This window comes from Ambystoma mexicanum, chromosome 5p (assembly GCF_040938575.1).
Source record: "Ambystoma mexicanum isolate Mex_15411 chromosome 5p, UKY_AmexF1_1, whole genome shotgun sequence".
NCBI classification, from domain to species: domain Eukaryota; kingdom Metazoa; phylum Chordata; class Amphibia; order Caudata; family Ambystomatidae; genus Ambystoma; species Ambystoma mexicanum.
The window spans coordinates 1363549241-1363574359 of NC_090930.1; the positions used below are offsets into that span (position 1 = coordinate 1363549241).

At 46.8% G+C, this 25119-nt stretch overlaps 1 protein-coding gene across 1 annotated transcript in view; it reads right to left on the bottom strand.

Moving 5' to 3' along the window:
• The window catches only part of DNAH5 (dynein axonemal heavy chain 5), a 4235244-nt gene that overhangs the window by 3655279 nt on the left and 554846 nt on the right, over positions 1-25119 (bottom strand). Inside the window, exon 10 of the mRNA XM_069613779.1 lies at positions 22997-23119. Coding sequence (XP_069469880.1) covers positions 22997-23119 — 123 coding nt within the window. The remainder of the gene's footprint in view (positions 1-22996; positions 23120-25119) is intronic.

Sequence of the window (25119 nt, forward strand, 5' to 3'; positions counted from 1 at the left end):
CATAGGTAAGAAAACTCAGACAGCTTGGTACCAGCTCTCCCTCCTGCGGAAATTCAAGCCCTTTCTCCCTCCAGACAGCTTTAGATCCATTGTTCAAGCAATGGTCCTATCCTACCTAAATGGGAGCAATGCACTCCTCGAAGCCTTCATGTTGTTCTCCCTTGTGCCCCTAATAAGTGTCCTACACACAACTTCACACCTCATCAAGGGTCTACGTAGATATGACCACATCAACCTGACCCTTATCGACCTTCATTGGCTCCCACTGCATGCATGATTCACCTTCAAGTATTGCTGCATCATCTATAAGGCAGATTCCCTCATGTCAACCATCTACCTCACAGAGAAACTCAACATCTCCGGCAGACAGCGCACCACCAGAAGACAGTAGACAGGACACATGCAGACTTGAAATCCACTGCTGCAAAAAGGAAAGGATCAGAAAACAAGCCATCTCTGCCTATCCCTCAAGATTATGGAATCTCCTCCCTGTCAGCATCAGACACCCCCCACGCTCCTACAATTCAGAAAAGAACTCAAGACCCACCTCTAAAACGAATCTCTCCTTCACAACTCCTGGCCCATCACATTGCCCCTTGAGCCACCTGGCTCGCTAGATGCCGCTGGCCCCTCTCCTCCCCACTGCCTGGTACAACTGTACCCCTCCTTTGTGCCCCTTGGTATCCTACCTCCCACCCTCCGCTGTATATCTTTAATGTTGTTACCTCTGAGAAGCATTCCATTATGCATCTGTACTGTTGTATACTGTAGCATCTGCTTCTGTTGTGTGCACCAGTGCAGGCAGTGGAATGCTATGAGGTGGTATGGAACCTTACAGGTGATCAGGGTTCCAAGACTCGGATGGGAGATCTATTTTTTAAAAATTATTATTTATTTACAAGTACACAGTAAAGGCATCAAAACTCAGAAATTACAGAAATAAAAGTAAAAGAAACAAAAAAAACTAAAAGAAATCATTAAACACATTCCAGATCTTCTCATATATAGCCAGCTTGCTTTTCAATTTGTAAATCAATTTTTCTGTTCTGGACAGGCAGTGCATTTCCTGGACCCATTCCTCAAATGAAGGAGGGATCCTACCCTTCCACCCTCAGAGAATCAACCGCTTGGCCACAATGAAATCCCTAAAAAAACACTTTAAGTGCAGAGCTGACATCAGCCAACCCTGAATCATCACCTAGGATCACCGTCCTAAAATCCAGGACCGACCCTCCACCTGAAATCCTATCACACACATTACAGACTTTATTCCAAAAATCTCTTACCCGCACACAGCTCCATAGCATGTGTTCCAGTGACCCAACTTCCTGAACGCAACTCCAACAATCCTCACTGTCAGTCATGCCCCTTTTATGAAGTGTTTCAGGACACCAATACACGCAATTCAGAATCTTAATTTGTCGAGACCTTTCACTCAGATTTAACAAACACAAGGAGACATTACCACACATATTCTGCCAGGCACCAATATCAATCTCAGACCCAATTCTCTCACTCCAAACTCTCCGCAAATTGTCATTACTTTGATAATGTGATACGAAAAGCTTGTATAGTCTACTGGCCAAACCACCTTCCTTCCCACCCGCATCAGCCAGAAAAATATTCACATCCAAAGTGTCAGACCAGTCAACCTCACCCACAGACCTCTTCAGGCGTCTATAAGCAGAGTCCAAAATGCCTCCCAAATTCCATCTTTCCCTCAACTCAGCCGCAGTCATCCACCGATCATCATTTCCCAAATCTGAGATCTGTTTAATACCCATAAGGAACCAATCCGGCCAAAAAACTGTCCTGGAATTGTCCTTAATCCTAGGATTCAGGCAGATAGAGGCATTCTTGCATTTAAATGTGTCATGACCTCGCAATGACAAGACTTCCACCCATGAGGCGCGCAAAAATGACGTTGTCAACATACTACCTCCAGAAATCTTTGTATTTGTGGACAACAAGGCTTCGGGGCCCAACGGCCCGTAGGCATTCGACTCCACCACCGCCCAGCTGTCCAATTCACCTCTCAAAAACGGAACAAAAGAATGAGCCGAAAAGGCCAAATGGTAAGCCCTAAAATTCAGGACTCCTAAACCACCCAAATGTACCGGAAGCTGCAACTTCCAAAGACTAAGTCTCGGTGGTTTTCTGTCCCATAAAAACTCCTGAACAAGACGGTCCAGATCTCTCCAATAACAACACTTAATTTTCAATGGAAGCATGCTAGATACAAAGTTAATTCTGGGTGTCAAATTCATTTTCAGGGCATTGACTTTACCCAACATTGAAAGATTAAGCAGTGACAACCTTTCCAAATCCAATCTACTATCCCGAACAACCACACTCATGTTTTCATCAACCATAAGGGAGACAGGATAAGTTAGCCAGATCCCCAGATAGCGCAAACGCAGATCACACCAAGTAAACCCCAGCCCTGTAACCAGAGTCTTATCACACCTGGTGGACAGGGGCAACACTTCCGATTTCAAGTGGTTAATCTTGTATCCTGAGCAATCATGATAATCAGACAAAATCCTCATCAGACAGGGCAGGGACACTTCCAAATTCTGCAGCACCAACAAAAGATCATCCGCATAAAGCCATGCCTTTTGCACCACACCCCAACAATTAACACCTTGCAAATCCGGTTCATTTTTGATGCAAAAGGCTAGTGGCTCAATCGCTAAAATGAACAGCAGAGGAGAAAAAGGACAACCCTGGCGCGTGCCCCGCATCAAACAGAAAGGCTCCGAAACCACCCTGTTAGTCCTAACATCAGCCGTCGGGTTGGTATACAGAAGAGTAACCCAAGAATCAAAATCTTCACCCAGATTCATCCTTCTCAAAACCAAACACAAGTAATCCCAACTAACCCTGTCGAAAGCTTTCTCCCCATCAAGGGTAAGGACAGCGGCTTCACAGTCCATTCTATCCGCGACTTCCATTGTAAACATCAATCTCCTGATATTACTGGAAGTACGTCGATTTCTCATGAACCCAGATTGTTCCTCACCGATTAAAGCAGGCAACAACTTTACAAGACGCATAGCAAGGATCTTGGCAAGAATGTTATTATCAGTATTGATAAGGCTAATTGGACGATAACTTTCAGGAACATTACAATCTTTCCCCTTTTTCACAAAGACTGAGATAGATGCATGTCTTGTACTTTTAGGCAATATCCCATCCAACCTGCTAGAAACAAACACATCTCTTAATAGCTCTAAGGCCGAATTCGGAAGGATCCTATAAAATTCACAAGGGAGGCCAGCCGGGCCCGGGGATTTACCAACATTCAGTTCCGAGATTGCACTTTTGATCTCATCAACCGATACCATACCACCAAGTATATCACATTCCGTATCCCGAATCCTTGGCAAATTTAAGTCGCCAAAAAAGTCCTCACCTTTACCAGTAATACCAGCCTCATTAGCATACAATTTCTCGTAAAAAAGTCACGAAAAATAGAGTTAATTTTCCTCGGATCAAATGTGATTCTGCCCTCCCTGTCAATCATAGAGGCAATTGCTGACTCCGACGTCTGTTTCTTTAACCTGTATGCCAGCCATCTGTCACTACGCTCACCCTTTTCAAAATAAGTACACCTAGAGTAGAACAAACTACGCTCAGCCCTTAGTGACAAAAAGTCTTCCATATCCTTTTTAAGCTTTTTCAAAATCGCCAATTTCACTGAGTCAGTCGGTTCAAGCATCAAATTCCGAGAAATCTCACCAATACATAGGTCAAGATCCCGTCTCTTTCTCTCCTCCCTCCTCCGTTTACCACTAGACAGCCCCAAACAGACAACGCATACAGCATTTAAAGGCTTCCCACGTCACTAATCTACCCCCGATATTGAAAGATGTTATCTACTTCGGATACATCTCAGGCCTCAAGGTGAACTGCGCAAAATCTACGCTCTTTCCGCTCACGGAATGCACCCTTCCCCCCCTGACACCATGGGGTTTGCGTGGGCACAATCGAAGTTCACTTACCTGGGGATTGAAATAACACGTCAGTCCGAGACGACCCTTGAGGAGAACTATCATAACTACCTTGCGCACCTGGAGACTAAGACTCAGGCGTGGAGTAAATTGCTGATCTCCCTGGCAGGTAGAATAGGGCTATTAAAAATGATAGTGTTGCCCCAACTACTATACAGGTTCACCAACGTCCCCCTGTAGCCGGGCGAGGGTTTCTTCCACGCATTGTCACGCAACATCAACTCTTTCCTGTGGCACTCGGGCGCGGTCAGGCTCAAGCTCGGGACCTGTCTACCCTGATGGCCGACGGTGGCTTTGGGGCCCCCCGATTTTCTTAAATACTGGTTGGTCTCTCAAATCCAATACGCGTCCTACTGGTTCAACACAGCAGACCCTCCCCCACATGTTAGACTTGAAAAGCTAGCGGTCAGCGACCGTGATATCCGCTCCCTGGTGATACAGCCCATCCCTTTGACACGGGATACACTAAATCCGGTGGCTTGCACCTCCCTGGCGTTAACGAAAACGTGGAAATTACTAGACACCCCTCATCCTTTTCATGGCAATCTCCCACTGTGGAACTTTCTCCCCGGGATCCCACGGGTCCCTCCGTCGACTGTGCGTAGATGGGCTGAAGCGGGATACGAGTTGCTCCGTGACGTGTTCGAGCAAGGTAACTTTGTTGAGTGGCCCGACCTGCTGCTGCCCTTGAGGGGTGGCCCGAGTGCATGGCTTCAGTATTCAGCCTTACGTAAAACTCTTAAAAAAACCTACCCCATGTTTCCAGCAATGCCACCGGACGATCCCGCCATTGAGGAACTGACCTCCCCCATGCCTACCAGAGGGAAAATATCTAGGCTATACACAATGATCCAACCCAGATCCATTCCGAAATTCACTGGGCTCAGGCGGGCGTGGGAGGAGGGCCTCTGGGAGGAGGTGACTGACGACCGCTGGGCTCACATGTGTGCCCGCATACACCAGGTATCATTCAATTCTCGGTTCAAATTGATCCAACTAAAGGTGTTACATAGGTTTCATTATACCCCGAGCAGGTTGCATCGTATGCTTAGCGATCATTCCCCAAGATGCCCCAGATGTGGACAGGATGGCGCTGACTATATGCACATGACCTGGGCCTGCCCCCGACTCTCCCAATACTGGGAGACGGTGTTCACAACCGTCTTCGCTATATTCGATCAACGTATAGATCCCTCCCCAATGAAGGCTCTATTCCATGACTTCCCTGGGCTCCCCCGAAATTCCAAGAAACTGGCCCGCCTTTGCATGCTCCTTGCGGTGCGAGCCATTCTGCTTTGTTGGCTTCGCCCCGCACCCCCCACGCATACACAATGGCTCAGAGCTCTCACATGGGCCTCAGACACTGAGGAAGCGTGGTCCTGCCTACAACCAGCCCACTCGAGGCCCAGGGATATCTGGGTCCGGTTCCGCTCATATATGTCGGAGTTAAATGAGACGCCGGCTACAACTTCCCCAACTACCACACCCACTCGCACGGGTGGTCTAACCTGAACTGAGGGCTCTCCTATACTGCGCTCGCAAATGTATGTGCCCTTGATGGAAAATGTTCAAACTAAATGCACTGACTGTATGCCTATACTGTTTTAAATGCACCTACCTTGGGCTTACCTTGTGTATTGTTCGCCTATGTTTAGCTGCCAAGCTGTTTAATAAAAAAAGGTTTAAAAAAAAAAAAAAGGCTTCCCACGTGTTCGCCACACTGACTTCATCTGAGCAGTTCTCCATAACAAAATAGTTCGCTTCCGAAACAATCCGTTCCAATATATCATCATCCAACAATATAGAGGTCTTCAGTTTCCATGAGAAGGTCCTATCACACCTAAATCTAAGTCTTAAATGCATCATAACAGGGGCATGATCACTCAATAAAATATTACCAATATCACTTGAGACAACACCCTCCGACACATTCCCACCAGTAAAAATCATGTCAAGTCTAGAAAACACACCATGAGCACCAGAAAAGAAACTGTATTGACGCTTGTCTGGGTTCTCCAGATGCCAAGAATCCTTCAAATTGCGTTCCTCCAAGAGCGATCTAAGTGCCCGATGATGAAGATCACACCGTGTCACCCGCCTGACCCGACTTCTATCTAGCATAGGATCCACCACAGTGTTAAAGTCCCCCCCCAGTATAATATTAGAACTATTCAAATCTAAAAGGGTCTGCGCAACCATTCTAAAAAAGGAACCATCATCCACTGTAGGAGCATACACAGTACAAAGTGTAAACAACTCCCCCTGAATCTCAACCAACAAAGCAATCATCCTACCATCCTTATCCGCACATTCCTTTAAAATTTTAATAGGCAGTTTCTTCCGAAACAAAATGGCAATGTGACCTTGAAGAAAAGGAAGAGCCATAAGTGGAACCAACCCACTCCTTTTCCAACTTAGAAATTTCATCCGCCAAAATATGAGTCTCCTGTAAAAGGCAGATGTCAGCGTGCATGTCCTGTAACAAGTGAAACACTTTCTTTTTCTTCAGCAAATTATTGACCCCATTCACATTCCAAGAAACAATACAGAGATCATTGACTGACCCAGTGGAACGTGAAACCATCATTACACCAGTAAGGTCGAAATCATTAAAAGCAGAAACAGAATGGCAAAAAACCAAAAAAAGACACACACAAGAATACGAACAAAAAACAAAAAGTAAAAAACAAAAAGAACAGATAAGACAGCGAAGTCTATTCAGCCTAAAAAACAAATGAAACAACATTTAGAACCATCTCCAGGACCCCTCCCAAGACACAATAGTAAAAACAATCAATAAACCTTCAAATGTTACCTTTAAAAAATACATGAAAAATCGCCTAACTGAAACCCAAACCAATAAAGATAACCCCCAAGAACCCAAAAGCCCCCAACCCCCGAATAAGCATACGAACATTACATATTACTAGGCACCAAGATAAAACAACAAACCATCACAATCCCAAAATACTCCGAGAAACTATAATGTGAGCCCCCGTTCCACAGCCAAAAAATGGAGCACCTCAGAAAGCTGAAACCTACAAAATAAAAATAATTACAGTGGAAATTCTTCTACATGAGGGATAACGAGGTATGCATAAACTCCCAGCACATTCCATTAAAGGTTGACAAATCCAATAATTCCCAATGCACAAGGTGAGCCAGTTCCAGATCCACCCTCTCACTTGGTGCACTTGTTGTTCTGAGAAATGGCAATGTTCCGCCAAGGCCAAGCAGAACATCCAAATGTCCCAACACGAAAATGTTCCACCCATTTCCGGGAAGTGAAACCAGCCAATACCCAAGGTCTCAGTCTGCTCGGCCCCAGCACCGTCATTCTTAAGTTGAAAATGTTTTTCAATTGTGCACTGTAACTTAAGTCAGCCGTAGAATGACAAGTGTCTGGCCCACACATCCCGTCATATCGATGCCAGAAGCATCACCCCTGCAGCCCCATACACTCTTCTCAGGGCGTTGGACATAACTTTTAACGGCACACTGACCGAAGGCGACTGTCACCGTTCCACTTCCTGAAGCAGTAGGGCATAATCAGCCCGCCCGTACTCACAGCAATTGCTATTTCAGCAATGCACGCAGAATAGACCCTGCACCAACATCACGTGCAGGCCCCCAGCAGAAGCCCGGCTGGTCCCATTTGTTCCATTAAAAGGAAATGCAAGCCGCGGATGAAATCGCCGGGGAAATCAGCTGACGGGCGTGTCATGCAGCGTGCGTCATGCGTCATCACCAAAGGTCCATTCCTCAAACTAAGCTGGAATCGACACGGAGCACTGACCGAGGCCGCAACGTGGAATCCAAGTAAGTAACAAGCGCGACGTAACAAATAGAAGGCTCACAGTAAGATGAAGTCTCAGAGCATTTTTTGAAACTCAGCAACGTTAACTGCCTTGCTTCACCGGCGCCATTTTAAGTATGTTAAAACATAAGGCAAACAATGTCCAAAAATGAATAAAGTGACTTGAAAAACAAAACCATGGCCCAAGGAGGGGGATGAGGAATGGGGGAGGCAAAAAAAACGAGTTCAGCCACTGATAAGAGTAGGCACAGGAAGACCCTTCTTATATGTCTCCAACCAAGCAATGGCCTGTGCACGGCCTGAAGTACTCTTATCACCATCAGGAAATACAATAGTAAAGACGTTATTCCTACTGAGAAAGGCCCTCAGAGTAAGCTGCCTGGCCAAATACTTAGCTCCTCTAAATGGTCTTCTCAAGAGCAGGATTTCCTTAGGAAAGTCAGGGTAAATAAAAACAGAATTACCTTTGAAAGTGGCATTCCCAGCCAGTCTGGCAGCCTTCATCAAGCACTCTTTTGACCGTTGATTCAGTAAGGAAATCAAAATATGCCTCGCTTTGCCCCCCTGGTGTTTACCAATCCTAAAAACATTATCAATGTCACCTATCTTGACTGAAGTACAATGAAAACTTTCCTTAAAAACTTGAAAAACTAAGGAAAGCAAGTCCTCCTCATCACCAGCAGAATCCTCCACTCCAACCAATCTGATTTTTTTAGCCCTGATCCTCAACTCTAAATCCAAGCGTTGTTCCTTTTCTTTCTTCAAATCAGATCTCAGATTATTGTAAGCCTGGAAGCTGCCAGCAATTTCAGAGCTCATAGTCAAAGAGGATTTTTCCAAGTCTGTGACTCTGCCATCCAGCTGACCAGTTTTCAAATTAAGCTCAGCCATAGTCAGCTTGATATCACTCACATCTTGGGCCACCTGAATAATGATTTTGTAGACATCCTGAATACTCGGGGTATCATCCATCTCAGGAACCTGTTTGGGTTTTTTTGAGGCAGGATTTTCTGCTTCTCCAATCTTTTTCTTGGAATGCATACCAATATCTTATAAATATTTTCAGGGAGAGGTCCAGAGCAGTTGAGTTAAGCTGCTACTCCACTGCCAGCCATTCTAGAATGGTATATTCGATTATATGTTATAATGAGCATTGGTGGAGGGCGTGGCCTGGAGTTTATGGCGAGCAGAGGCTAACTTGCCGAGCTCCGACCGAGGCGCCGTTTCTAGATCCTGTCTGCCAGCTACAATCACACCATTGAAAGTGAAAAACGGCTACGAGAGTAGCGGAAGCAGACGTCGACACGATCCGACCAATCTCACCGATTCGCCCGAAAATCGGACCTACAGAACTGGTGGGACTCCACTTAAACGGATACCCCCCTCCCCGCCTCCACAAGCATCCAAAATGGCGGCCCGCCTGTGACTGCGGGGCCTCCCGTGGAAGCGACGCCATATGCCACAATTGCAGAGGGCGTACAAGGAGGGAGCTGCGACTGCACTGTATCCCCATTCTTCCCGTACGAGAGCACACAAACATCGGTGCCACCCCCCAAGCAACGGACTACTGTGGGTGGCGGATGCCGCGCTGAACAAGCTCCGTACATGAACGGAGAGAGCGATACAGAGACGCCGAACGCATCCGCCCAGGACCCCGTCCCGACCCTCCTGGGAAGCACCCGGAGAGAGAGGCTACCATCGGGGCTGGCATCGGAGCCCGGAGAGAGGAGTGGCGCGAAGCATTGCACTGCACTTAACGAGGCAACGGAGTCGGCCTCCCATCCCCGCCCCCTACCCAGATGCGGTGAAGCAGAAACAAACAGCCAGCGATGAGGACGACAGCGGGGCCAACTATGCAACTGCTACACCCCCCATATATTCGGGGGCGGTGTCATAAGCCGCCATCACAACGAGCGCCCCCCCCGGGAATTGACCAGTGGGCCCTCAGCACCAGCCCCGTCTGGCTACTCAATATAGGGACCATGAACAGCGTATTAGGGTGCAGGGCAAGGACCCTCTGACACCTAAGCAAGCAATACACTTATACTGGGGGCCACAGACCTGCCCCCATCTCCAACATACAGAGGACATTACAACATAGGCCTGGCTCACCCACCCAGCCCGTAATCCACCCGGATCTTCACCGGAGTCTAGTGCGACCCTGCACCAGAGCAGGCTGTGCAACACACCAATAAAGATTCAACATGGCCGCCAGGAACAAAGGGAAACCACTCACCATGGACACATATGTCTCCGCCAAAGCGGAAACCCCTGCGCAATCTCGTCTTTCTACCCCGGAACCCGAGCAGGCAAGTGGGGGTGAACCTGCGGACAACCAATCCCAGGTACTGGAAGCCATTGCATCACTGCGGACACACATAGATTCCAAGATTGACAAATTCAAAGCAGACATGCAACTTATGCGCCAAGATGCCCGAAACCTAACCGAGAGGGTGACAATCGCTGAGACAACCATAAGTGAAACGTCAGAGGACACTGTAGCCCTGAAGGCCAAGGTCGTGGACCTGGAAAGGAAAGTAGCTGTGCTTGAGGCAAGATCCGATGAGGCCGAAGGCCGTGCTAGACGGGGCAACGTCAGAATACTAGGAGTACCTGAGGTGAGCGAAGGCCCGAACCCAACGGCCTACATAGAGTCCCTGCTACAATAAGAGATAGGGGCTGAGAAGCTAACGCAAGGATTCGCAGTCGAAAGGGCACATAGGTCCCTTCAAAAGAGGCCCCCACTTGGCTCACACCCTCGCCCCATAATCGTCAAAATACTCAACTTCCCAGACAGAGAAGTCATCTTGAGGCACTCCAGAGAAGTAGGACCCATAGAACGCGGCAACGCCAGAATAACTATCTACCCTCATTACACCCAGAAAGTCCAGAGGGAAAGAAACTCATTTGTGCCGGTGAAAGCAAGACTCAGACATTTAAATCTGAAATACATGTTACCCATAGAGATTGAAGGTCATTTACAAAGGGCGAGCGATATTCCTTGAGAATCCGACAGCCGCCAATATGTGGCTGGAGGACAATAACCTTGCAGAAGGTAAAGACGCCCCCCAGAAGGAAGACTGAGGCAAACCCCATGTCGGAAAAAGTGAATTGAAACCACTTATGAACCTATGCTTCCAACACAGACATAAGGCAACCAGAAACCTAGCAGGTAATCCAACCAACAGATGGCTACACAGATGCGGCCCTCGCTCGGCCTCCTGCCGTGCGCCAGGCTCAGCCCCCACGAACAGCCCAGGACAGGCCAGTTGCCTGACCGACCCACCTCGTGCCCATACCCGGATGGGTCCTGACGGCGCGAGAGTGCCTGAGCACCACATGAGAAATGTAGTCACTAGGCGCAACAGTTCTAGTTATGTTAAGAGTTTTATCAGTTATACAGTCTTCAAACCACTAATACTTACGAGGCACAGGGTATGTCAGAATCAAGAATCAGACCACGATCCCAATGAGGACCGACTTAACGGACCCAAAACATTACCCCAATGGAGTCTCAACTCAAGGTGATGACATGGAACGTGAGAGGGATGGGCTCATACCTGAGAAGAAATAGGATTCAATCCTATCTCCGCAGAAATAAAAGTTTCGATTGCTATGATACAAGAGACCCATCTCACGGAAGAAACCATGTCCAAACTAACCGAAAAATGGGGCGGAATAGGGAGGGGAGCACCATTCCAAATACGCAAGGGGAGTGTTCACGTGGGTGAACCCAAATGTACCTTTTCAACTGCAGGGCCTTGAGATCGACAAGGAAGGCAGGTATATCATAATGTGGGGTACTATCGAACAAGCGGCAGTTTGCCTAGTGAACTCCTACCTCCCACAACATGGAATACCTTCACACCTCAAAACGCTGTGCACAAAAATGGTGCAACACAGAAGGAACCTTTATCTGGGGAGGAGACATCAACTGCGTCATAGATAGCTCCATGGACAGGTCGAAGCCGTCGCACCAACCAAATAACTCCGCAACCCATGCCCTGAACGCCACACTCGAGCACCTTGATCTAGTGGATATCTGGAGGAAACAACACCCCACTGAGAGGAACTATTCCTACTACTCAGCTCCGCACAAGATTCACACGGGGATAGATTACCTGTTCATAGACAGAGAACAAGTCTCAATGGCTGAAACCACGGCTTATCTGGGCCGGTCGATCTCCGACCACTCTCCACTGATTATGCAATGGAAACTCAGGGGGCCTAGACCACCGATCCCTATGTGGAGAATGCCTACCACGGCTCTCACAGACCCCGAATTCAGAGAGGACCTTGGTGAGAAACTAGAGGAATACATCGAAATCAACAAAGGCTCTGTTGCGGGGTGGGGCACGCTTTGGGAAGCTACGAAAGTAGTGACACGAGGTGAAGCGATATCAAAAGCCGGTGGCATCTGAAGACAAATGAAGGCTGAATTAGAGGAGAGGGAAGAGGAGATAACACCTAGAAACCACTTCTAACGCCACACCAGAAGCAGAGGCCAAGCTGAAAGAAATTCAGGAGTCGTGCCAATCAGCCTGGGACAGGCTAGCCGAATTCGACTTCGCGACATACACGGCCAGGTCACACAAAGAAGCTGACAGACCAGGCAGACTCCTGGCTTGGCTGTGCAGGCGGGAACACCCTAGACACCTCCCAACAGAGATCCTGGATGAAGATGGGGTGATGCACAGGACACAACTAGAAATCAACACAGCATTTGCTGAGTTATACTCCAGTTTGTATTCCCATGATAAACAAATACCCATAGAAGACATTAAGGCTACCTTGGAGGAGATAGGACTCCCCAAAATGTCCAGCGAACAGAGAGAGTCATTAGAGAAGGAGATTACCACTGAAGATTTGACAGAAGCGATTCGATCACTAGCCACCTGCAAGGCTCCTGGAAGTGACGGGCTCCCGCCTCAATTTTACAAAGCATACGAAACCACTCTCACCCCTATCCTCCACGAGGTCTACCAAGAGGCTTACGAGAATGGGATCTTATCCAACACCATGAAGGAGACGATAATAATTCCTATGCTCAAACCGAACAAACCACACGATTGCGACTCCTACCGTCCACTATCCATGCTGAACTATGACAGTAAGATTCTCACCACTATCCTGGCCAGGAGACTCGCAACGGTGGTGGGGTCCCTAATTCACGAGGACCAAAATGGCTTCGTCCCTAGACGCAACACCACAGCCAATTTAAGAAGGCTCCAACACATCATGGCCGAGACCCACTCGAGCGATGAAGACCTGGCAGTGCTCTCACTCGACGCCATCAAGGCCTTCGATTCCATATTTTGGGAGTGGCTCATCGAGGTACTGAGGGAGTTTGGCTTTGGAGAAGGCTTCGTGAGATGGGTCAGGGTGCTATATAATTCTCCTGTAGCGAGAGTGAAGACCGGTGGTATGGTGTCCGACTCCTGGGAAATACAGCGGGGCACCAGGCAAGGGTGTTCACTTTCGCCTATGTTATACATCTTAGGCCTGGAGCCAATAGCTGTTTACTCCAGGAAACAATTCTTCGATGCGGGCATAAAAATAGGCAATGAATATTCCATAATTTCGCTGTACACCGATGACGTACTACTATACCTGAAAGACCCCCAGGTCAACGCACGTGTCATGCTCGATGTCCTCGACAACTACGCACGCTACTCTGGTATTAAATTCAGCAGGCTGAAATCCTGCGCATTCCCCCTAGCCAGACTAAGGGGCCGGAGGGAGACCGATCTGCCAGATGTAGGGATAAAATGGCAACCTGACGCGTTCCGGTACCTGGGAGTCCACATGAAACACACCCCGGCGCTCACACATGAGCACAACACGGAAGCAGTAATAATAGGCCTCCGTAAATCTATGAAGTTCCGGTCAAAGCTACCACTCGCAATGATGGGCAGAGCAGCTATTGTCAAGATGATAGTTCTTCCTCGCTTCTTGTACTACTTCGTCAATATCTGCCATTACATCAGACCACACTTCAAGAAATTGGAAACGCTAATCAGAGACTTCCTATGGGGACCATCCAGGCACAAACTGTCCCTGTCTATCCTAACGCTACCAAACAAGGAAGGCGGAATACAGCTCCCTGACCTCCAAATGTACTACCTGGCAGCACAACTCAGCCACGTGACGAGGTGGCTCTCGGATGATCCGACCGCTGAACTGGGGCTACTGAGACATCCACCTTCCAAGTTATTCCCTAGAGAGACACTCTGGAACCCACTAAAGCAGACGCAGGCTGTTCCCATGATCATTGAACTAGGCAGGCAGATATGGACCAGAACCTGCTTCGTCAAACAACTGAAACACCCCTACTCTCCCAACACCCCTCTCTTGGCAGATGCATGCAAGACTCAGGCTGATCTCATCACAGCGAGAAGATGGGAAAGCGCTGGAATCTACATATGGGGTGACATGTTCGAAGAAGGCGTTTTCAGAGATTTTGAATCACTCCAGACTAATGAGGGGCTCTGGAGCGGCCAGTTTCTGTGGTACCACCGGATCAAACAAACCGCCAAGAAGAACTGGTGTAATTGGCCGGAGGAGCCTACCCCAGATCCCTACTACAAGAAATGCATGACCTCACGGACGGCTGGAAACCGGTCTCTCGACTCTATAGTCGGCTAATGGACAAGCCCAACCCTAGAAGTGAGACACTGAAGGGAAAGTGGGAAACGGATATGGAGGTCACCCTGACAGATAAGGAATGGGAAAGAGTGTTACTCTACCCCAAGGAGGTCTCGAGAAACGCCAGATTCAGACAGATACAGCTGAACGTACTATATAGAACCTACATGACCCCACAGAGGGTGGCCAGCTTCAATAAACAGGCATCGCCAAACTGCCCATGGTGTGGAAATGACAAGGCAGACCTGATACACATGTTCTGGACTTGCACCAAGACAATGAAACTATGGCACATGGTAAAACAGACTTGCACAGACGCTGGGATAACTAGATACAAATGGACCCCAAAAGAATGTTTACTAGGGGCTCATCCCAGAGCGAGCAAATATAAGCACGTGGTCAAGCTGATGGACATTGCATGCATACTTGCTAAAAGAACCATAGCCATGGCATGGAAGACACCTGGGGGACCTAGGTATGAACGCTGGATCAAGGAACTGGAAAGATGGACCGAAGCTGAAACCAGAGCCTGGCAAGACGGAGTCAACACAGGTGGAGGTAGTACGAATGACACTTTTGATTCTTGGAAGGCCCTCCTGACCGACATTCACTTCGCTGCAGACCATAAGCCCCCCTGAGGAACCCGCCCCAACACTGCTGAACTCAAGAGCCACCTAAACAATGGGAGCTCCCTGATGCGTGTCCCCCCATCACCAGAACTGACATCCCATCATATCCCCAGCCCTCACCGAATGTCGAGAACATTTTCAAGCAACATGAAGACTGGAGTTGTTAGACCGTTTGTTATGTTTTTAAGTTAACCGTTACTATCTGTATGATACTGACTAAATGCTAATAAAATAAGTTTACAAAAAAAATGTAAAAATAAAAAATAAAAAAAAATTATGAGCATTGGTGACATGTTTTTGAGTTGTGACAATGCATGTTCGGGTTATGAAATAACAGGTGCCATGAAGTGATGATGAGCCTGTATGAAGTTGATGTTATGAAGTGATGATGAGGCCATATGAAGTTGATGTTATGAAGAGTATGTATATTCTATAGTATTGATGAAATTGGAAGCCCAAATGAATGAAAGGCCCGAATGCGATATGCTGTGTAAGGTTGTGGGTGTTATCCATGGTGCGTGCTATGAATGCATATGAATGCATATGAATGCAAATGATTTACAGTTTAACCGGGATGTTTTGGCCAAATGTGGTTTGGAGTTCAATGCATTTCGAGTCTCTTTAAGATCCACAACTGGACGGTTAGTCTGATCAGCAGTCTGTCGTGCTGATTTCTTTCACGTGCTGTTTCTTTTTCAGTCACGTCGTTTGCGTGTGTTCTTTGTTATGTAAGTATCTTTGCTTTCTTTCCTACTTTTAAATGTTTTCTTGGAGGCAGTAGGAGTATGTGTGGACAGTGCAATTCACAGGTTTTTCTGGAGAGAATGGTGGTGTGTATGTGGTCATGGATGTGATGATGTATACTGACAGTATATTGGTTGTTAGTTATGTATGTTGAGTGTTCATGATTGTGCTGCGGGCGTGGCAGGCCCGAGTCTCCATGTGGCAGATGGAGTGGAAGGAGTATACGCTGTGTTGGTCGTTGAGTGTGGTCACGATGGTTTGGCTTTCAGGTGGCAGCTGTAAGACCCAGGAGTGGCAGTCCCGGGTAGGTGGTGAAATAGTGTTTTAGGAAGGATGCTGGAGGTTAGATACGTGATTGTGGAATACGCTGTGAGGGTTGTGATTATTGTTGGTTTAGTTGGCTGGTTTGTTGTGTATGTTGTATTTTGGTGGTTCTGAGAGCCTGTTGTGTGAATCCTGTTTGTATGTGTGTTTATTGGAAGGAGGGAGGATGTGTAGCATCTGCTTCTGTTGTGTGCACCAGTGCAGGCAGTGGAATGCTATGAAGTGGTATGGAACCTTACAGGTGATCAGGGTTCCAAGACTGTCAGTTTGGATTCAGGATGGGAGATCTAGCTTGAGAGGATGCTTGTAACTTAGCTCCTGCCTCCCTTTCCCCAACTTGCCCTGTAACCAAAATAAAGCAAGTAACTTTTACATATACCAGCCTCCAGCGTCATCTCGATCCTCATGCAACTCCTCCAGTATCCCCAATACTACATATACCTCTGTAAAGCACCCTGTTGCTTCTCAAATCTAGGTCTGCGTTCAATAAATATAATCATAATAATAATAATCATTCAAAGACTCTGTGCCTTGTATGTCTGTAGGAACAGTTTGTGGTTTGGGTTTCTTACCCAGATTGTGTGAGATATAGTACAGGGCAGGTCCTTTAAAGTTTGTGTTTGGCCCCTTTTCTGTAGTAGTGTATACATCCATGGCATACAGGAGCGAGGCGCTGTCACCCCCAGAGATATGCTACTCACAGATCGTGAGGGAGGCCCTTGCTGTCCTATGGGGGTGTAAGCACTGTCACCTGTACATATTTGGACAACCCATCACAATAGTGATGGGCCAAAAGCTGCTACTTCCGATTCTGTGCTAGTCACCGCTGAGGCAGCTGCTGAGGCTGGAGAGAAGGATGCTGCAGCTGAAAGATTACAGGGTGATGCTACAGTTTCAGTAAGGAGCCAACAATCCGCAAGATTACCTCTTGCGGCATGCCCAGGGACATGAACCGGAATTATAAACACAGGAAGTAGAGGAATTAGGGCGCATGGTATCCCACATGGGGATTCCCAAATCCATGACATTGTCACAAAACACTGAGGCAACTTGCCGGCACAGTGAGATGCAAACGGTGATCAAACAACTCAACGGCGGCCATTGTAAGTCATTTCCAGGAGAGCAGGTTAGATATACGTAATCCTGTAGCGGATCAAAAAGTGGACCTCAGCGCCCTTATATCTGTTCTAGAGATATTGTGTGTCGCATGGGTTGCGCAACAGCGGAGAAAATGTGGTTCCTCCACTCCGCTTTATAACTATAAGGCAATACGTTTTACACAACACTAAAAGATGGCACTCACATCAATAATTAACAAAGGACTCTTGAAGTTGCTGTCACAACCACATCAACAACTTTATAAAGCTGCCATTTTGGATTCTTCCGCGAACGCGGACAGAATCGTACGGAGTTGCTATTGCCTTATTGCAGAGGTAAGACATGCTCAATAGATTATTTTGCTGCCCTAAGACCGTTTTAATGAGCAACGTAGTATGAGGTGACATTCAAGCATACTCTCGTAGCAGCCCGATGTTAGACTGAATGACACAACTACTTTTCTCGACTCCTAGAAACGCGGTTATCCTTTCGATTTTTTAAGAGCACGTAAGAGGTGCGCTATTTCTATTCACAGGAAATTATAATTGAAATAAAACCCACTTAACTGGTCAAATACACTCACTATAAATTTAATTATATCGCTCAGAATACTAACTGATAATCATAAGCGAACAAATGTATCAATACAGTATGAAACAACCCGAACATTGTTTGGCAGGCTGGGATTGATCCCGTGAATCATTATGTGTAGCTGAAAAGCAACGTTCCAAATTAAGCAACTTTAAATATTGGGTAAGATACATCTATTTCAAAAACGATTTGATATTTTCCTTGCGTATTTACAATTCCAGAGACATATGAATTAATGGTATTTAATTTACTTTTCTTTTCTTTCCAATCATCCCTATCCCGTTTATGTCTCCAATTTGTTTATTGAATGGTATTTTACAAATTTCCGTTTTGACGTTTACTGTTACACTATTCATCCCATTGAATCCTTCCCATTTCCCACCCTCTCTGTCTGTGCTACACTTGACACATTCACTGGTTCCATCGGACTCCAACTGTTTTTTTGTAATTATGTATTTGTATTGGATCACTGTCTAATGTATTAGCCCTGATTTGAAAAAGACGGCGTGGTCCGTCGAAACACGTGTCATCACAAAGGGCACCTACCCGCACCAATACAGCAATTATATTTTCATATTCCAATTGAGTGGAGTTTTCTTGATTTAAGTGGAGCATGAAAGAGTGTGCAACGACGTTCTTTTTCCTTCGGTTAGATATATAGCTGCCACTAAAACTTTCATGGCAGAACTATGGATAGTGATGGCAGAGCTGTCAGTGGAGGTAGAGGACAAGCTGCTGGGAGGATCCAGAATTGTGGTGTCACTGGTGTTGATACCAAGGGTGAATGGAAATAGCATACAAGGGTCACCATGGGGAAACAAAGACCAAGGTGAGACTTTGGGAGAAGGTCTGGTTCCCTGGACCTGGAGAAACAGGTAGAGGAGTTGCTGTATCAGCATACATGGTGCCAAGCGGCAAACCCTCCAGCAAAGGCACAGACTATCGAATCACCCACGAGAGGACCAATACTGTCGCAGGTGGTGAGTGTGGACTTTGGCAAAATCCAACATGACAGGTACTTCTTCGTGTTACTGGATTAATTATCTCGCTATCCCGAGGTGTGCTTCATAGGCTCCACGGTGTCCGACTCCGTTCTCCTGGTATTGCAAGGCACGGACAGCCGGACACAATGTGGTCTAAGAATAGAGCAGTGTGTCAAGGACGCCGTTTCGAGATTTCGTGGAGAGGTATGGTATTAGACACATTTACATCATGCCCTGCTGGCCAAAGGTGAATGAGACATAGAACACTTCATGATAACCATTAACAAGGTATTTTGCATCACGCTGAAAGAGGGACCACATCTAAAGTTTGCTCTTGTAAGGTTCCTGATGGCGTGCAGAACAATCCCTCACTTGTCAGCAGGGGTATCACCAACACAGCGGAGGAGTTCAGCGATGTCAAATATTCAAGTAGAAGACACAGCATTTATCAGAAACTGCTGCGCCACCCACAAGTTCTGTTTACCGTACAAAATCTCTCCACGGACCGTGACGCAGAGAAAGTGTCAATAGTCACTGCCGCAGAGACAGGAGGATCGTCACAAGGAACTGTAGCTGGTTCCGGTGGATTGGCAAATCAGCAGAAACCCCAAACGGGGGTAATACACTAGGCCAGGAGGACACAGACCCAGAGTAGAGGGAGGACGATGAAGACCGCCAAGGTCGTTGTGATGCTGGAAATGCATTTGAGGGACAGGGCCTCCATGTCCTTGTCCCGTAGTCCTTTTATCATGTGTGTTCTGTGTTATTTTCTGCACAGGAGTCCATGCAGGACTCCTGGATTGCAGCTCTTCCTTTTTCTGGTTTGGTGAACAGACCCTTGGGATACCCTTATGGCACCCATCGGTGGGAGACAACCCTGTACCCCTAGTGTATGTTGTTGGGCACCTGTGTGTAGCCCACAGAGCAGGGTATGGTCTGGTGGCAGCTCCATGCTGAATTTGACAGGTGCTCTGAGTATCCTCCATTTTGGGATACCCATGCCCTGCCATTGGAATCAGCTGATTCATTATAGGAGACAAGATGGCCCATGTGGCCTCTTGCTTTCTATTGCCTGTTAACTTGTTTTCCCAAAGACCTGGGAAGCCCTGACTCTGTCCCTTTCCCTGGCTGGCTGTTGGGTGGAAGTTCCATATATGGTATTGTGGGGAAGTCCAGGCCAGACTGGCTGGAGCCTTCCCAATGACTGTATGTTGTGGGTACGCCCTTGGAGTGGGATCTGGGTGAATGGAGTGTGTGTCCAATACGGATTTCATGTTATGGGTGTCTAGTTTCTGGTGTTTGACACAATGACTGAGACAGCCCTGCCTGAAACTGGTATGAATGCAGTGTGGAGTGCTGAATGGCTGGGTGCTTGTCCGAATCCACATTCCATGTTGTAAGTGTCTGGATGGAGAGGAATGGCCTGAATGCACTGTGAGCCTGATTGGCTGCCTGCCTCAATGATTGGATGCCTGAGTGTGACCCAGCAGAGTGAATGAGAGACCAAACAGTATATCTGGGGACCTCTCACTGATGGAAATTGTTCAGAAGCTGAAGTCGAAACTTGATGGTTATACTTGAAGCCCAGCTGGAAGAAAGAGGCTTTGCTGCTGCTTTCCTTCGGCGCAATCCGAAAGCTGTCGTGTCTCCAAGAACTGATCCAAGAGAGGACCTGGCTAGGAGACCTCTTCCCGAGCTATGAGGGAACATTGTGCACCAGTTAACCTTCACCAAGCTCCCTGGAAGTCAATCTTCAAAAAAGCTGGCCACCAGAGATGGGGACCACCGAGAAATCTGAAGCGAAGCGCCCGTACATTGAAGTGCTTTACCTTCGACGACCATCATCGCCGACCGGAGCCACAACGCTCCATTGCCTAAGACATTGAATCAAGGATTCCCTTGCTCATCACCGGCGACCGTTTTGTCCTGCCGGAGAAAGTCAAGGTCACCGCCGGTGAGTTTCCCGCCACCCAAAGTCCTCAAAGATGCCGACGAAGATCCGGAAGCCAGCCGTGGTCGAGTACCGATCACCGCCGCCAGCTGACAACGACCCAACGCCCCTGCTGGGCCTATGTTCTTCATTGACTCTTTGCGGCAACAAACTATCGTCATCGAGTTACACCGTACGCCTCATCTTTGCAGGACGTCCACGACCAATCGTTGACAAGCACTGCAAGAACCGAAGCGGAGGCCTCTCTAATGTTGCTCACCCTTTTCTTCGTGGAATCGCGAAGATCCATGGCTCCTGCCTTAAAGGCAGTTCACTCAAGGGGGATCCGTCAACGATCGGTCGTCGAACTCTGCTAGACCAGGTTCATTGGGGTAGTAGAACATTTGTAGAAGGAAATAGAACTCTGCTAAACAATATATGGACTGGGCTTGTCAATATACTTTATTTACAGGTTGCCCAGGTGGAGGGATCCTCACACAGAATTGTCTCTGGGTAGCGGGGCACAGTATTCTGGTAATTGTTTAACCAACTTGTTTCCCTCCCAAGTCTATGGTTGATAACTCTTACTGTTGATTTGAATGCCATTTGAAACTGTCAGCAGTTGGTGCATTTTAATGGAGTCAAAGAGTAATTGTGGTGCCACACAGGAATTGTACATTTATCAGTATAGTACTGCCTGAGCACAAAGTGTGTTATTGTATATGTATATAACTTGAACCTTATTTATATAAAGAATGGTGTTATCACTAACATAGTGTGTGGACATTCCTTTGTGGGTGCTTGGGGACTAGACTGTACTTGAGAACCAGCCCGCATCACCTCCTGAGAGCTAAGTCTTGATTGATCGTCCATTGCTAACTACAATAGAGAATCTTTGCTGGGGGGGTGCTCTGTGCTTCTACTCTGCCATATAGAGGGCAGGAGTACAGATAACCGCCTTCCAGTCTTTACAGTCATGCAATCAGAACCCGATGAGCGACGATACCCAGCGAGAAAGGCAAGGTTACCAGCGAGGTTGCAGTGAACAATGGGGCGCAATTATATTTCACACTGCTAATGTTGATTTGTTTTGTTATGATCAAAGAGGGATGTGGTGATGCGAGTACAGCACCAAGAGAAGTGAATACCGCATCAAAGATGAAATAAAGCTGACAGTCACGGAGTGGGCCTTCAGTTACTAACCTACCCTCACGTGTCCATACTTTATTTCACGTGTGCCCGTCAAGATCTGCTCACAGCCTGTGTGTCGCACCCCTGTACCAAGACTTGGATCTTTCAGTCTCTGTTTAGTAACCACACTCCCCTTGCTCATGTCCACAAGTCCATGCTCCTTTCACATTTGTGGATTTAGGTCTTGATCACTCCTATTAGGTCTCTCATCTCAGGTGAGAGCGTGTCCCCTGTAAGCACTGGTTCTGGTGACGGTGGTGGTTCACGTTCCTCTTCCTCACCACGTCATTCTCACTAGCCGGTTGTGTTTATTCTTCAGCAGTGGTGACATTCACATCATCTTCTGTCTCCAGCAGGTTTGTGTAGGGCATCAAATGCTACTGGTGTTTCTGCATTCTTCCTCTGGCCTCCCCTGCAGGAATGGCAGCTTGCTTCGGTTTTCCTCTCTTTTCGTCAACACTCCTCATAGAGGGTGCCGCACACAGATAATCTGATACAGGACTGTTAATGGTGACTCTGCATTCAACTCCCGTCTGGGCTTTTCAAGCGGCTGCAGTGTTGAGATATGGCCTTGTGTTTCCATGCAGAGAAGAAATACCCTAGCAGTTCGGACTGTGCTGCTACCATTCGTGGCAGTACCTGACTGAGTTGCCTATGGCTGACCCCTTTTGCAATGGCGGAGATGGGTTAAATAACAGTGGTGTCGGAGGTCGCGCAGAACAGTGCCAGTGGTTCAGATTAATTCAAAACCTTCCACCCATCACTTTTTGGTTGCCACATGACTAAAGACAGAGAAAACAAATGGCAGAGAGTCAGATGAAATGGGTGAGTTGTCTGTTTCTCACATATTACAGAGCAAACACCTTCTCTAAATTTGCACTCTGGAGTATTAAACAAATAAGTAGTTAAACATTTGGTTGTTTCATGGCTTCCAAAATACAATTCAATAGGATTCTTAGTTGCAAGAAACCCACAAACAAACATAAATATAAGCTACATTTTTGCATATACCCCATAGCTTGCCAGTTTACCTGGTTTAGCTTGATTGCAGACTTCAGTTTTTCAACAACTATGTGCTGTGGCTGATCCCAGATGGTGGCAGTTTTATTGTTAGTAATATACGATTTGCAGCCCGTTATCATCTGGTTTGTAACCTAGGATGAAATGGGAAAAACAATCTGTAGTACACAAACCACTGTGAGCAAATGAATTGTGCTACTGTTTTATTCAACAACACATTTCAAAGATGAATGCCTTGCAAGATTTTATGTTTCCAGCGTATGTGCGCGCGCAATGCACATGAGGTAAATCTCTGTGTGTTCAGATGAACTCTTCATGGTTTGATAATTCTGATAAACGTCATGTTTAATGTGGTGATTGAAGGAAGGGTTTACATTTGAACAGCTAAAGCAAATTCTGCTCCAGGGGCACGACTTTCCAGAACAGATACTTCTCCCCAGAGTTTGACTCTGCTGTAGGTTGACTACCCACTCCTTTAAAGTGGCCACAATTCCTATCCAGTAAGAGGCATAATAATACCAAAGGGCCAGTTGACCCAATGCAAGCACTACCAGATGTTAGTGAAGATGGGCTAACTTATGCTCATTCAGTGCAGAAGGTCTGTCAGGAAGGGCAACCTCTTTGTCACACAATCACTGGGGCCTCTTTGTCACACAATCACTGGGGCGCTTTCCACTTACCTGGCAATCTGGAACCTGAAACTGCACAGCACCTCAATTCCATTCACCCCAAACAATTCCATTCACCCCAAACATCTGGCGAGCACAGCAGCAAGGATGATGAGATTACTAGTACCCCACAAGATTAAGCACAGCAATGTCATCATTGTAAGCACATGCATTGCCATGATTTTGGCCCCATGTTCTACCGATAAAATGATGGTACAATACCAACACACACAAAGCCACAACCAATGACAGACAACATCCATGAGAATGTTGATTCCAGTATCAGAGTCCCCGTGAACAAGGACAGTGATAACATTGCGCCTCAACTGTCCAAAGTATGCATAGTGTATAGGCACAAGATTAGCCACTAGAGTATTCATAAAAATGTTTTCTGTTGCTGTGCCTGTGACTGTTCCCTGTGACAAGAGTGTATATAATATGTTTGGCTGAGATTTGGAGATCTTGTTTTGCAACAAGTCATTTATTTATTTACCTATTTATTTATGTATTTATATACAGAAGGAACAATGCTCTTTTGATCACAAAAGAATGTACAATAGTTAAGAAATCAGATTTGACAGGAAGCAATGGGCTTCGTACAATGGGGTGAGTTTGAGGGGACTTCTGACCAGGTTGTGGAGGGGAGTAAATGGAAGAGTTACCAGGGAAAAGCAACATTGGACATTTATAAGTGCAGGCAGGCAGTACGGGCAGCTGTTCTTGGGATGTGACCATAATCAGTGAAGTGCTAGAGTGGAGGGTGAGGGACAGAAGCAGGTTAGAGGTGAGGGGAAAATGCAGGCATATGAGAGGTAGGTTAAGAGAGTAACTGAGGTGAAAAGGTAGGCTTTTAGTTGTTTTGAATAAGTCCCGACACATGAGTGGAAAGTGTATTGCCTCTAGGTGCTAAAGGGATTTAAGTTAGACAAATCTTTAGTGTGCAGTGGGCACAACTACAATTAAAAGCTGTTGGTGTGCCCCCCTCTCCCTTGTGGAAGTGTTATTAAAATTGTGAGTGAAAACCTTTCTTAATGTGGACCTGGAGCTAAAACTCATTAGTCTGCAGACTTTTCCAATCTGGGAGTGTGGGTGACAATGGGGCGCAAGCATCCTTCTTCCTTGAGGTAGTGCAGTTTAAAAAGTGTGTGAGTGTCAATTTTCATATGGGGATGTGGCTAGGAATCGTGGGTAAGCGTCCTTCTTCTGGGGTTGTGTGGTGAAAAAATGTTAGTGTGTGCTTCTCTACACTATAGGATTGTAACGTACAATTTTGAACTTTGGGCTAAAAGTTGTATGAGCGCCAATCACCTTATGCAATGCAATATCAGCGACAGGGCTTCATTTAAGCTCCATTTCCTCTGGGGACGGTACTGCTTATGTAATAACAGAGAAAGACAAATATTACATGCATATATTTTGCCCTAGTGGCGGTTGTATGGTGTGTTGAATAGAAAACTAGGAATTCT